The sequence below is a fragment of the Alnus glutinosa genome, chromosome 8 (genome assembly GCF_958979055.1).
Source record: "Alnus glutinosa chromosome 8, dhAlnGlut1.1, whole genome shotgun sequence".
Classification (NCBI taxonomy): domain Eukaryota; kingdom Viridiplantae; phylum Streptophyta; class Magnoliopsida; order Fagales; family Betulaceae; genus Alnus; species Alnus glutinosa.
Window position 1 is genome coordinate 24,017,639 of NC_084893.1, and position 15,236 is coordinate 24,032,874.

At 33.3% G+C, this 15,236-nt stretch overlaps 1 protein-coding gene across 1 annotated transcript; it reads right to left on the reverse strand.

Moving 5' to 3' along the window:
- Window positions 1-9,541: 9,541 nt before the first annotated feature.
- On the reverse strand, window positions 9,542-12,125 carry LOC133876032 (uncharacterized). The gene is made up of 3 exons (XM_062314336.1): window positions 11,925-12,125; window positions 10,284-10,489; window positions 9,542-10,148 (listed from the first exon to the last, which is right to left on the reverse strand). Exons 1-3 carry the CDS (start codon window positions 12,012-12,014, stop codon window positions 9,890-9,892), a joined length of 555 nt encoding a protein of 184 aa, XP_062170320.1. The 5' UTR covers window positions 12,015-12,125; the 3' UTR covers window positions 9,542-9,889.
- Between the last annotated feature and the right edge of the window lie 3,111 nt (window positions 12,126-15,236).

A 15,236-nucleotide genomic window follows, 5' to 3' on the forward strand; every position in this document is an offset into this window, starting at 1 on the left:
GATAATTATTTTTGTATTTTGATTAGTGATTTATATTTTGGGTTGTTTATAATGTTTTTGTTTTTAAGACATGAAACAAAATAATGTTAAATCACAATTTATCCTTAAAGTTTTACCTAATGAAAAATAATTGATTTAATCATTTAATTAATATTCTAATACTCTTTCTCTCTCACGAATGAGCTGAAGCTACCATTTTAATAAGTGTGGCTCAACCCGTGAAATATTTAATTGAAAACATAGATGAACTGTAAAGTTAGGGTTAAAATTCAAAAACTCGGCTTTGATATCCTATTAAATCAACAATAATCACAAAAGCTTAAATTTATAAGAAATTGTTGATTTAATCATTTTAATTAATATTTTTTTTTAAAAAAAAAAAAGTTTAACAAAGGGTCCTCTGCTTTTGATCATATTCGTACATTGTCTTTTTCCTTTTTTTTCTTCTTCTTTTTTTTTTTTTTTTTTGTTAAAAAAAAAAAAGCAGAGATATGGATTGCTACTCTACTTGGAAAGAAGGATATGTGTCACGGGCATAGTTAAAGAAATTAAAATGGTGAATTAGAGGTCCATTAACATAGTGAAAATGGTGTTTTAATTTTTGTAATGGATAATGCTATTCTTCACATTTATTTATCACACTTATTTTATATTGACTGATGTAACGTGATTTAAGTGACTTCTTATATCAACCACTTAAAAAAAAAACAACAAAAGAAATTGATGGCAAACCCAACTTGATTTGACATTGGCATACATATCCGAGATTATTACAAGGAATACTTGAGTTTTTTTTTTTTTTTTTTTTAAAAATAAGGAATACTTGAGTTTGCTATGGGAGAATTTTCTTAATCAGCTAAAAATTAGAATTATTAACAAGAGGACTCAAGAAACAATTCTCCTTGGAAGGAAATATACAATCATCAGCAAGAAGGCTTAAAAAACAATTCTTTATACAAGGTTTAAGCACTAGCCTCAAGATCTCATTATACATATATTTTGATTTTTTATTTTATTGCAACATCTTTGGTTATTTTCTACCTAGAAACTACTGGATTTGATTGAGAGCAATTTCTTTTTTTCATTAAATTTGTTGAAACACATTACTCAGAGCAAGTCATGTGTCCTGTGCGCGCAAGACCCAAGTTCAAGGCACCGCTGTCTCTGTCTGCATCAGGCAGAGAGCAAGCACCTTTGCCTTTATCAGACAAAAAGCTAACCTTACGTCCTATGCGTACAAACATAAGATTCAAACCGAATCTCATTACTCATATGACATGGATCATTACCTCTTTATATTTCATCTAAACCAAATAAAAATGATGAATATATCTGAAAGGAGTGGTGCAACCGGAGGGAAAGGGAAAGGGAAAGGGTGACTCGCCGTCCACCCAATTGGAAGACAAAGCAACCTCAAAATAATCAAAACAATCCCCTTCGTGGGTTGGTGCAAACTGCAAAGGGCATTGGATTGGGTGAGTGACAAAGATTGCAATTTGAGGCAGACCAAGCCAACAAAAAAGTCATATCGTTGACTAAACATGGAATATATTATATTAATAAGAAATGGTGTCTCCACGAACCCGGAGGAGGTGGACAAGACTTGTCATTAGTTGTCAAATGTGAAGCAAAATAAAAAGGTTTCTTTTGTGTTCTGACGTGGATGGAAAAAAGAAATATAAAGCAAATATTGCCGAGGCCCCAAGTGTCTCCTTCATTTCTCTTTGATTTAGGTTTTCAACAAACACCATCATTAAATAAACAACCTTTGGAGGCACACACAAAGAGAGAACGAAATGGACGTCTTCAAAGAGGCTTTTCAGACACCAATCAAGGATGGCATCCCTCCACCACGGCCGGCTCCATGGCTATGCCAACTAGGTCACCAAGCTATTAATTTATTAAAGGCCCCTTAAAAAAAAAATACATTCTATATTAAATTTATATATATAATTAAAAAAAGTAAAATATAATGAGGGTTTGGAAAAAAAAGTTATGTGGAGCGTTTAAAATTTTAAAAATTTTCACAGTCCACTTTCTTTTTATATTCCTCTTTCTTTTTTTTTTTTTTTTTATTTTTTTTTTATTTTTTTTATTGTCTTTCATCACTTTTAATCTTTTGCTTATTGGTTTAATTATTCTTTATTTCTTTATTGATATTTTATATATTATACTTACACTATTAGATGCCGTTGATTTTTGTTAGTCGTTAATGTTACGAGTTCCGATCGCGTGTGATGGATTTTAGTACACAACTAATTAAATCCTACTAACTGTAAGATAAATAGATGAGTCATATTATCTATCGAGTATAATATGTTAACAAAACTTGAACATGAAAATTTGATTAGTAATTTTACAAATCAAAAAGCTAGAAGAACAATTGGTTTGAAATATAATGGTTGAAATTTCTTCCTATAAGCAGTTATTAGGGTTGTGCAAGCAGAGGCAGTTCCGATAGCCGACCTGTGCGAATCGAGGCGGGAGCGGAGGTTGGTTTCTGTTTCTAATGAAATTTTGACTCCGACACCAGTTTATTTTTTTTTAAAAAAAATATATTTAATAAAATTATATTTCACTCTCCATCTTTCTTTGTCTTGCCTAGTTGGCTCATTTCTCTTTATCTCGTCCCTTCATCCAACTGAAGGTCAGTCGTTTGTCATAAAACAAATGAAGAGTTGTTAACTATCAAGCATTATCAAATTTGAAGAACATATATCCATCTATCCAAATCTCCTTGTGATTACTCTCGTGATAGAGTTTGAGTTGGAGAAGAAATTTGGGTTTCGTTGGTTTTGTCTTTGTGGATGCTATGTTGGCTCCTAATGTTTCGATTGCTGCTCTGTTGATTGACTGTTGCTCTATTGGTCTGCAAACTGATGGGGCAAGGAACAAACCATAATTTTTCCCGTATAAAACAAAATCTGGTTGTTGTGTGACTTGTGATGTTGTAAAGTTAAGGAAATGATAACGAAAAAGATTAAAGAAAAGGTCGATCACACAATGTAAAGGCATTACATGTAACACCCCTCCTAGACAAGTTGCATTTATTTTTTAAAAGTAATAATAATAGTTTAAAAAAAACCTAGGACTTTAAATATTAATATGCATAAAGAATTTTTGATTGATACTTTGGTGTGGTTACAATGCATTGAACATACCGCGTGAATTGTTATTCTATATTCTATAAATTACGGTCAATTGAATAACTTGAATTAACGACTGCGTATAGCATTGACTTTCAATCCAGAGAGAAATGTGAACTTAAATGTGAAGTGGAGGCTAGTTTGATGCGTTCAGGAGTGGGATATTTCATAGTCAAAATCTCGGTATATTGGGTACTTATTTACATGTAGCATTAATTGTGGGAACATTGCTCCTCAAGATGAAATCCATAATCCTTTGATTTTAATCAAATAAATATGAAATACCCTCTTGAGATAATGAATTAAAGTGACAGTTTTATTTATGACTTTAATTTCACTATTGATATTTCATGGATGGGGTTAATTGCAATTATAAGAAGTCAAGGGAGTTTTAATTAATCAAAATAAATACTTAACTATATAATTTTACTCTCATGAAATTCTTGGTCAAATTGCTTGTGCCATTATCTCTTCCTCTTTGGAAGGGAATATATTATGCACATGATCTGTGTTACATCCCCCCTTGGTTTATACAAGTCACAAACTCTTCCATTATGGTTGCAGAAGAGAAAAATTATGGGGCATGTATATTCTGACCTGCTAGCCCACTCATCGTTGCACCCCCTTTATTCTAAATCTGTGGAGTACAAAATAAAGCATATAACAATACTATTTAGAGATTACATGATTTATTGTCTAATCATCCCACTCTAGATTATCAAACCTAATTTATCATTTCTATAGAGGTTGTAATACAATACATTGCTCTTATTTCTCTATATTATTTCTACTAAGTATATATGAACGGGTCGGAAATTTGATTATCGGTAATAAATGCGCGTATAACTATTTTGTTATGGCTTTGATTTGTGTTTTGTGCCCGTGTTAACTTATACATACATCTTTAATTATTGAAAACCACTTGACAATTTCCTTGTGGTGTTCTAATTGAGTCAATTGACATTATATTGATGAAATGGAAGGGAACCCTCCTACCCATTACCTACACATGCTTTGCTTTCATAATTTCCACCATTATTAATAAATTAAAAATTAACCCACACGAGGATAATAGATTTAAGACAACTAATGACACCCCACGTGGCTTGATTCCCAACAGCCTGTTTGAGCTTGAAAAGGATTCCTTGTGGTCCTGTGGAAATAGAACAGAGGCAAAAGGAGAAATTTGAATCTGATACTGATACAACTTGAATTTGATTTAAATTAAATTCCCATTATCTAATAGTGTGAGTTTTAGGAATTAAGTATGAAAAATATTTTTATATTTATTATTATTTTTTTTTTAAAAAAAAGAAGCAAAATCAGTTGCTTTCAAGAAGCACCAAACCCTGTTCTGTCGATGATGAATTTTGCAATAAACAAAGGCCCATTAATTGTAGCTTTTAAAAGGCCTGCATGTGCAAATGTACTATTTCCTCTTAAATAAAAAAGATTAATTAAGCAGAAGAAACAGGACAGAAAAATAATGCAGCGGTTGGCTTTTTGACAATTTTAGATGCACTCAAAAATTTGTGCTCATCAAACAATAATAATAATAATAATTAATAATGTCCTTGTTTGACATGAACAAAGACAAGTGGGAATTAATTCCTGATTGTATTGCAAGGAATAATTAATTATTAAAAAAGAAAAAACAAGCAAAAATAGGCTGGCTTGAGATTTTTAACTAGGATTGTAACTATGTAGTTTGTAGATGGGAATTGGGGAACATTCAAAGGGTAAGCTATATTTTAAACTAAAGAATGAGAAATGTGATAATATTTTAAACCTCTGTAATGAAGGACTTACAAGCAATTTATTCATGATGAAATGCTAATTTAGGAGATAACAGTTTATAAAACATAAGTTAATGAAAATAAACAAATTAGTTTTTTTTTTTATTTTTTTTTATTTAATATATAAATATTAATTGTGCTTTCTTTAATTGATATTAGCTACCTATTTTCACAAAAGGTTTCTTATGTGTCTTATTTTGCTTAAAAACTTCATAAAAATTTGATTTTAAGTTTCAAAAAAAATTATTCTTCTTAGAGAATGGTCCAGAATAGTCCAATTTGACTCTCTCTCCAACTAGTGTACTAATGTTAAGGCCCAAAACACTTTAAACGGGCCAAATTCACTATATGCTATTAAAATAATTTGGGCTTAATTACTAAAACAACTTTTAATTAAGCCCAAAAAATAAATTATATGGATCAAAGCTTGTCCTTAAAAAAAAAATTCCATAGCTTATACTTTCCTTTAAATCACTTGATTTTTGTATGGAAACTATGCAATTATCATACTAGCTTATTAAGATTTTATATAGTTTCGTATCATATGCTTTTTTTTTTTTATCATGTTTTGATATGGTTCAAATATGAGAATGCGACTTTAAATTTTCTAACCTAACTGAAAAATAATGATGTGAAGCAGTTTTGTAAAATTTCCTTCATATGACAATTAACTTTCTTTGGGCCTAAGCTTATTTACATCCATATTAGACGAAATCTACACAAATCTACTTCTAAGCTCTGATTAATATACTAACCTGTGTTTTCCATGTTTGATGGAGACAAAATTGCCCCGTTTTCTTTCAAGACGGCTAATAAGAAATGAGAGTGATTCGAAAAATGTATCAAACTTTAACAAAAGACAATAAAATAAAAAATGCAAATGATAGAGTTGGATTGTAATACCCAGCACTAAAGTGGGATTAAAGACATCTTAATTAGTGCCTAAGTGTTTATAATAGAGTTGGATTAGTCACAAGGTCCCGATAGGAGATAAAATGAGATTTTAAACACTTGGGAGAAATTTCACCCGAAAGCTGTTTGAATGGTAGGTAATAGAAAAATATGAAAGATGTTTAATCATCGTCTGAACGGTCCACGTCAGTAGAAACTGTCAACAGTTTGAATATCGTTCGAACAGTAGTCTGCATGTGAATTAGATGAAGCTAGTTTATAAAAAATGCGTGGGGGCTTATATAAGGCCCTATGATATATCATTATTGGATATATCATTATTGATGCACAGGAGATTGAAGTTTTTCCCCACAACAACTTCAATCTCCTGTGCATCAATGATGTGCCTCTGGCCTCTCTTCCCGCGACCCTCTTTTTTAACTGATGTCCTATGAGATGTTACCCTTCCTCCCCGAACCTTACGTTTCCACTTAGGAGAAGTGCCAGATGAGTTGACAGATAATTTTTCGCCATGCACTACATCAAACTTACGAGAATCATTTGCTGCCAGTGTTTTGCTTGATGGACCCGAGCCAATAATCCCTTAAGTCATGGGTACATTAATCCATGCTGAAGAAGGGGTATCTATTGGGCCTTCAGTGTTCTCAAACGTAATTGGGCCCCCTTTAGGAGTAGGGTTATCAAAACCTGGTCCATTTGGAACAAGAGAAGCTTACTTTGAGAAGTTATCTGATGGACTCAAGATAACTTCTTTAGCTGCACCGGATTCAGCGCCCACCGATGAAAATTCTCTATCAAGTTGATCCCCAATACTCAGGGGTAATGGATCCCCTATCAACACGTCTCCATGCTTTTCCCCCGATATTCTCGCGTTGAAGTGAGCAGTTGTGTTTTGGACGTAACCACAACCTCCTAGGGTGGCCGGACCTTCCCCAGCGCAACCCACCATCCTCCTGACAATGTTCACCATGGCGATTGCTTGCACTCTTTGGGCTTCCTGCTGCCGCCACATGAGAAATATCTGTTGATTTGAATTCTGCAAACCTTTCATACCATCCATGTCCAGAATTAGAACATTTAGAGACAGGAGATGCTCGGAGCCAAGTTCCAAATTGAATTGTCGAAGTTGCTCCCTGGTGAACACTCCTTTTCAATCCCAAAACAACCCACAACACCATGGCGTATGATGCCACAATGAAAACAAAATTTAGGAAGGCACTCATACTGAAAGGCAGTCCATGTGGACTCACCTTGGAGTTTGAGAACCCGTCCCCTAGCCAGAGGCTTGAAGAGATCCATCCGTATTTTAACGCAGAGGTACCCCCCCCAACCTATCTTGTCCTCCTCTATTTCAACCTCCTTCATGACGCCCACCGAATTGCCAATTTGGACCTCCATTGTTTCACTCATACACGCCAAGGGCACGTTGAACATACAGACCCAAAAGGCGGCCTTCTCAAAATCCATTTTAGCAGGTGTAATGGCACCAATAAAGTCCTCAATAGAGAACAGATTTCCTTCAAAGACCCATGGCCGACCTTCAAGTACTCGGGACTTATCCCAAACATGTTCAAATTCTACTATGAACAAATTATCTCTCAATACCTTAAAAGGTGATCGTTCTTGTAGGTTTCCAACCCCGAACAATAGTAGACTTAATAGCATCTTTTCCAATTATCTGATCAGCAATTAGCTTACCCACCAGATATGATTGTCCACGCTGAGACATACCAGTCATCGCTTGATCTGTCGCCTCCACCTCCAAACTCTCCTCCTCTGTCAAAGAAAAACTCCACCATAACGTTGAAAGATCCTTTGCCATTAAACCAATCTAACAGTAAACTCCAAGATAAAACTGCAATCAAACTTGTAAACGGGACTCGCCTCCACAATCCAAAAGGACCAGGAGAATTTTCCTTCTCCTCTATGTTAACCGCGTTTTCCTAGAGAGAAAGATGCCGATGGGACTATTCTCAACTATGGTGATACTATTAAGTTAATGATTATGTTATTTTAAGATATTTTAGGTTTAAGTAGTTTATTTACTACTCTAGTTTTAAATTATTTAGTAATTTATTTGTGGTTAATAAAAAAAATAAGAGATATACTTTCCTGGATATTTACTTGACGATTGATGAATTAGTTTTAACACTTCTTTAGTGGGAATAAATTACATTCCCATCATTACATTTATGAAGAAAATCAAACCAAATTTTCTACTTAAAATAAATAAATGAGGATGCCACGTCACCAATATGTGTGTACCTTATACATTCATCAACACACACATGAGAACTACAAATTACCAATGTCAACTCTATCAAATATCACAATATATATATACACACACAATTAACCAATTAATCATGGTATATGATGGGTAATTGGATAGAAGGAAAAAAGCCACATTCACTACCTAGGGGAATGGGATTAATAACCATTAAATCCTATGACACATATTTTTATTTATGCATTTAGTGCTTTAATAAATTATTAACCCAACCAATCACCATGAACCAATTATTAGAGAAATAAATACTACATTTTTTGGTTAATTATCATTGAAGAATATTTTTGAATGATAAAAAAAATAATTTCATAATTCCAAGCAGATTTCTCACAAGTCGGATTTGTTGCTTGGCTCACGTCCAATACAAGATCTCATGAACTAAAGCTTTTCTTCATCACGAGGAACAGGATCCTCTCCATTTACTTATAAAGGAGGGGCATAGTTGTCTTTTCACATTTTCATGTAATGTAAAAAGATAACTATGTCCCTACTTTATAACCAAATGGAGAGAAATGGAGAGGATCCAAATTCTCACGTAGGAAGCTACTAGAGTCTCCTTAAAAACTCCACACTTCAAATTCTAGGGTTCTTGATGGTTATCCTAGAGATTATGAATGTAGAGAGACAATCATAATTTTCTTTTTCAACTTTCTGAGTGTCTTTTCGAAACATACGTTCAGTTCCTTTCATAACCAATCTAGTGTCTCTCTACTTCCTAAGAATGCAGAAGTTCTAGAAGAAAGATTATCAACTCATGATAGTAGAATTCTATTCCAATTCAAATAGGTAGGGAGTTAGTAAACAACCACCCCACCTACTCTTTTGTTTCAATTACGATTTTAAACTATACTAACTCTGTAAATGTTACATTAATTTCCTAACACCTTTTTAAAAGAGAAATGTTTGATTTTCATTCTCTAACTCATTTCTTGTTTATCTCTGTACAAAAAAAAAAATTACATCTTTTCCCATGGCAGCTTCTTGCCCTTGTCTTTAACCAAATTTCAGGCATCTCTCTGGTTTGATCATTTGCAGGCTTCCAACAACTCCAGTCCTAACTTCCTACCATTTATGATTACTGTAACACTACTGTAGAATAAGAAAGCCACAATCCACCTCCCTCTTGCTAATTAAGATCACATGAACAAGTCCATTTAGTCCTGGGGTTATCAATGTTTTTTTATTTATTTTTTATTTTTTTATTTTTTTGTGGCTTTTTGTAAGTGGACTTTTAAAGAGTCAATATCGAACACACGTATTACCGACAGTGGATTTGACCGTAGAGAGCCATTGGCGAGAGATGTGGTTGGTGTTTGCTTATATTATAAACATTTGAAGAAAGAATAAAAAATTAACAAAAAAATCTGCTGATACATTCGTAAGAAGGAAGAAAACAATTTTCCATTGCCTAACACGCAACATAGAACCCCATTTTAATTAACTGAAAAAAATGCAATCAATCCTTCATTGACAATTTCGTACATTTCATATGAACACAAGCAACGTTTTCTATTATTGATACATATATGACAGTGCAAAAAATACATTGTAGTATTGAAGAGGACAGGGGAAAAAAAATATGAAATAGAACTAAAAGTAAGAACCATTACCAACTACATTGAACCCTTGACACATGAAATACAACTCAAAACAGGCAATGGAGTAAGCAAATTGATGTAGAGAGAGTCCAAACAGTCACATCTATCTGTGAAGTAATAGGCATGAATCGATCACCTCAATGAGGCTCATTTGTAGGTTCCCATACCCACACCAGCGTCTCTAGCATATGGTTGGAAGCTTTCCCTAGCCTTGGAATAGAAAATATAGTAGAACTGAGATACTATGCTAGTGAAGAAAATGAAAGCTGCTCCTGCTCCAAATACTCCCTTTCTCAAGGTTTCGCAAGAAAGAGAGCCTCCGCCTATTATTGCCCTGTACTTGGTATGTTTGGCGTTCCTCACCGATCCCGCCAGCAAGCAGATTTCGGCGATCAAGAAAAACAACCTGACAGAGATTATATGAATAGTTTATAAAACATTCACATGAATCTAATATAGTGCAACAACAATTTGTGGTTGTGGATCTGTTTAAGTCTATTTGAGACCAAAATTTTTTAAGTTGGTATATATGGGCACATACCAGCAGATCATGAAGAGAACAATTGCCCAGGCTCTTGAACCCCCAGGATTCAAAGACTGTCCACAACAGAAGCATCGGCTTGCCACCATTATAAGGACTTGACCAGCCATGAGGAACAAAAATGCACCGACGCCGAAGCCTGTTGCAATGTCCGAGTCATAGACACAGTGGCTATAGTTTTGTTCACTATCCGGGACAATGTTGGCCTGTCAAGTGTCAAAGAAAACTGTGTTATTCATTATATATCATTTGGAACCAGCAACTCAGCCACTCAAATTAATAATATCAGAGCCAAACCAATTTTATGATCATATAATTTCTGAATCGGGGGAAGGTCCTTTGAGGATCTGTTTTTTTTTTTTTGGAAAAAAAAAATTAGCTTTCAATTGAATCTGTTAGAGAGCTAATGCCAATTTAGTGGAAAAACCATAAGGAATCAAATATTGCTTTCAAGACATACTGTCTCTTTTCTTTTCTTTCTTTTTTTTTTTTTTTTTTTTTTTCTTAATAATCAATTTCACATTTTAAAATATAAAACCTTTCTTACATTATTTGTGAAAAAATGTAAGGAAAAGAAAGAAATCTAATTTGAATCTCAGATTACATCAACTGGGGACTAAAATCCTCTAGTCAACCTTAAGAGTCTTTTCTCCCATTCTGTCCTTCATCATTTTTTCTGATTTCTTCTCTCTTTTCTAGGCTACCAAACATAAGGTAAACCTCCATACTGATTTCTGCTAACCCCCAACAGAGACAGAGAGAGAGAGAGAGAGAGAGAGAGAGAGAGAGAGGAAAAATAAAGGAACAATAAGATTTGTTCTTATTTGTTAAACTTGATTTGGGTGATAGATTTAATGAGTAATACAACTGGAAACTTGCGTAAATATTTTTTTCTGACACATTAAGAAAAAACTAATGCCTATATTCATCATATCTGGGAAACTTATGGGCATTTGTGCAAGTATTCCACCAACTACTCCGACAAAAGATGATTCACCCACAGCCACAACCACGTTAATTTTTCTCCCAAATCATGATTTAGCTTTTGCTTATACAGTCTCCCCACCATGTTTCTATAATTTTAGAAAACTCCCATCTCAATGCTCTGTGTGTGAAATAGAGAAAGAAATACAAGATTATTTCCATTAAAAGTTCAGATAAGAATACAACCATGATTGACAGATCTGGCATTTTCATTAAAAAAAACATATCCAACAAAATACTTTCTTGTGGTTGTTAATAAATAAATAAACAAAATAAACAAAAAATAAAAAATCATCCTCAATAACTCATAAGAAATCTAACAAACGAACAATATGCAACAAATAGAAGTATGAGTGTAGGAGACCTTGATATAATCTTTAGCGCCAACCCAAGTTTTTATTTGTTCTATATAAAAGTCCAATTTGCACTTTTCTTTGTCTTTTCTTTTCCTACGTTCCTCAGCAAACCCAACAGCAGTTACAGAAACCATCAGGAAAATCACTTGAAACTCAACAAACATAGAAGCCAATGGGGCATTTCATACCCAAAAAAATGCACCAAAACGACTGAAATTGCTAAGCAAGAAAAGTAACAAAGAATTAAAAGAGTGATCAGTTAAAGAAAGAGAGTGGACTGAATGAATGAATGAATGCTTACAGTGCTTCTCCTCTGCTCGGCACCAACAGCCAAACCGAAAGCAATCAAATCAACGATGAATACTGTGATCAACACTATCTTGGAAGCCATTGATTTGCAGCTTCACACAACCCAAGCAGATCTGCCTCTCTGTCTCTCTTTCTCTTTCTACCTTTCCTTTTTCTACCCTCTCTCTCTCTATATAACATAACAATAATCCCCTGCATGTATTGAAGAAGCAATATACAAAGAGATTTTTACCAATAGAAAAGAACATCACAACAATTGAAAATGGCCACCTCACCCGCACTAGTGAAACTCCGAAAATGCTCATGAAGATAAACATTTTATTTGTTTTTTTTTTAGAAAAAAAAAGAAAAATATTAACACATTTTAAAACACAAAATATTCAAAATTATTTGCACTTTATATCATATAAGAATACTTTTCTTAAAAAAAAAAATACCTTTCTAAAAAAACCATTAACAATAAGCTCAAATTATTAACTTTTTATTTTATTGAAAAAAAAAAAAAGCTTATGCTTACAATTTTGTCAAAAAGTAGATTGAAATTACCAATAATTTGCTGCTCAACAAATTACATCGTACATTATGAGAGGTCTCATTTAGAATTTATTTATTTAAATAAATTTGGGAAACTTCACTTAAGGGTATTGAACTATCGGCCTATTTGACTTAAGGGTAATAAGCTTCAAAACATCTCAAACTATGGTATCCAATTTTTCAAACGTTTCAATTATAAATACTTAGTTAAGATTTGCTAATAAATTCTGTCAAAATTCTCAAAATATAAATTTCTTTTTTTAAAAAAAAAGAAAAAAATTTCTAAGATTTAAGTGTTGGTCAGAATTTAACGGAATTTGCAAAAATACCTATGTCTAAATCTTTTAAAAAAAAGAAATTATAATTTTTTTAAAAATAAACACGAAGTATTTTAAAAATTTTGATAGGATTTAACGACAAATTCTAACGGAATACCTGTTATTGAAACGTTTTGAAGTTTAATACCCTTAAGTCAAATAAATCGATAATTTAATATCCTTAAATGAAGTTTTCTTAATAAATTAATAAATTTTATATAAACAGTATTACACATATAATTTGAACAGAAAAATATTAAAAAAAAAGGTGGGGGTTATTAATAATCAATAACCATTGGGTGTGGGGTTAGTATAGTTGCAAGGGCATTATTGGCAGGCAAGGTCAGCATAGGTATTTTGAAATGAGAGAAGAAAGTAACAGCAATCCTTAATTTGTTGGGATGTGACAATTGTCGGTGAGGCAGTAGATGGGGGTATTAAAGTCAACCAACTTTATTTATTTATTGTTAATGACCGGACAAGGAACCTTTGCAGTTTGCTTTCGATGCTGGCTGTCTTTCACTGTCACTGGGCTCGGGCTTATTATGCTCGGGCTACAGTTCGGTGTACAGCTGGTTGGGTCCTGCCTTTCCAATGAAGTAATGGCATGTGAACATGTTACACGTGGTGCCCATATTTTTGACAAATACAGCAAAGGTGCTACAAATCTCTTTCGTTCAACAAACTACACGTACACGTGAAATCCAAGGAAAGTAACATGAAAGAAAGAGGAAGGACTGGGGGAGGATCGCTGGATCAGCCTGGTTTACGAATCGGTGGATATGAATTATTAATAATTTGAATAAATAATGTGAGAAACTACATTTGATTTATTCAGTTTATCATATTATTTGTCTAAACTAATAGTGTTAATGTCGAAAAATTAATAGTAATTAATCGTGTCTAGTCTTTGATTTGGAATCCTTGCAAAAAAGTCAAAAGTCAAAGTCGTACGCAGCCAAAGAAAAAGAGGGGGCGAGGGCACCACCTTCAATGCTTAAATTAGTTACAAAATAAAGATGATAATGAGAAAATAAATAGAAATTAGGGCATGAGATCTTACTTGGTTTAATCTCTTACCGACCTTTTTATAAGCGATATACCATTTTATGTTGCGTGCTTGCCACTGTGCCTTCATTAGGTAATCTGTTATTAATGAGTTGCCTTTAAATAATTTTTCATTATACGTACGAGGCATTTCATATATGGTCCTTCTGAACATGTGCTCTAAGTAAGCTCTGCGTGTGTTCTAAGTAAGCTGTATTTTGAGCTTTGTGTAGGACTTTGAGCTGGGCGGCATTCATTTGAGTTTCTCCATTCCAGCAACTCTCCATTTCCTTAGGCGACAAGTGTGGGCCAATGAAAATGAAAGTGAGAGAGCCATTCCAAGTAATAATTCAGATAATTAATTGCTGTGAATTCTAATTCAATTGAAATAAACAAACCCGACTCAATCGATGACATCTCCACGATGGCTGCTGAGTTACTTACCTACACCGCCCATTTCGCCCATGTTTTTGCCCCCGACAAACAGTGACCTGCTGCGCCCTATGGTCCATTAAAAATTGATTATGTGATATTAATCCCGTTAATGTAACGTAAGTAAGCAGTTTGCATGTGTATATATATATAAGAGTGGCCCAAAAACCTTCTAAAAGGTGTGTGGACTGCTCCTTTGGGAATGGTTTGAGCCACCCTAAATTAAGAGAGATTTTGGAAATGGTTTGAACCATTTCAACGTGATGGAGTAGTTCAACCCATCCCAAAAGTTTCAAGCCACCCTTTCAAAAAAGTGGGTGAATGTTGTTCTCTCTCTCTCTCTCTTTTTTTTTTTTCTTTTTTTTGTTACCTTTTAATTAAATTTTTTAATTTGATGGTAGAATTGTAATTCATAGGAGTTCTGACGGAATTTATAGGGAAGAATGATTTGATGTAGGAGCACATTATGAGGATCAGATCCTAATTAAAGATAGATTTAATAAAAATCCATACCCCAAAGATCAATTCAGTAGTTTAGAGTCCATTTTAAAAATATCAAGAAAAATGGAATTGAATACCCTTTATAATTCATTTATTCGTTTTATCTTAATTAATTGAATTATATTGAAGTTTAATTTATTCACAAATTGATTACAAAAGAATGTAAATACTAATTAAACCAATTAATCTCCAGCTTTTGGGTTTTCTCACTTTGGGAAAATAATAAAAGAATATATATTTAAAGGTAAAACAAAACTTTCCTCTCATTTACTACTAAAATGAATCGAGTAAATAATCAAAAACAGCAATCCCAAATGCATTTATTTTTAGTATAATCAATCACATGGTACGTACGTGATCAATCATGATTTTATGCTCACGGGATCGATTTGATCCTACGAAGATAAAAGCTGTTCAATAATATTGCAAATATGGAAGAATAGGCAACTAACATGGAAACAAGTGATATGCAT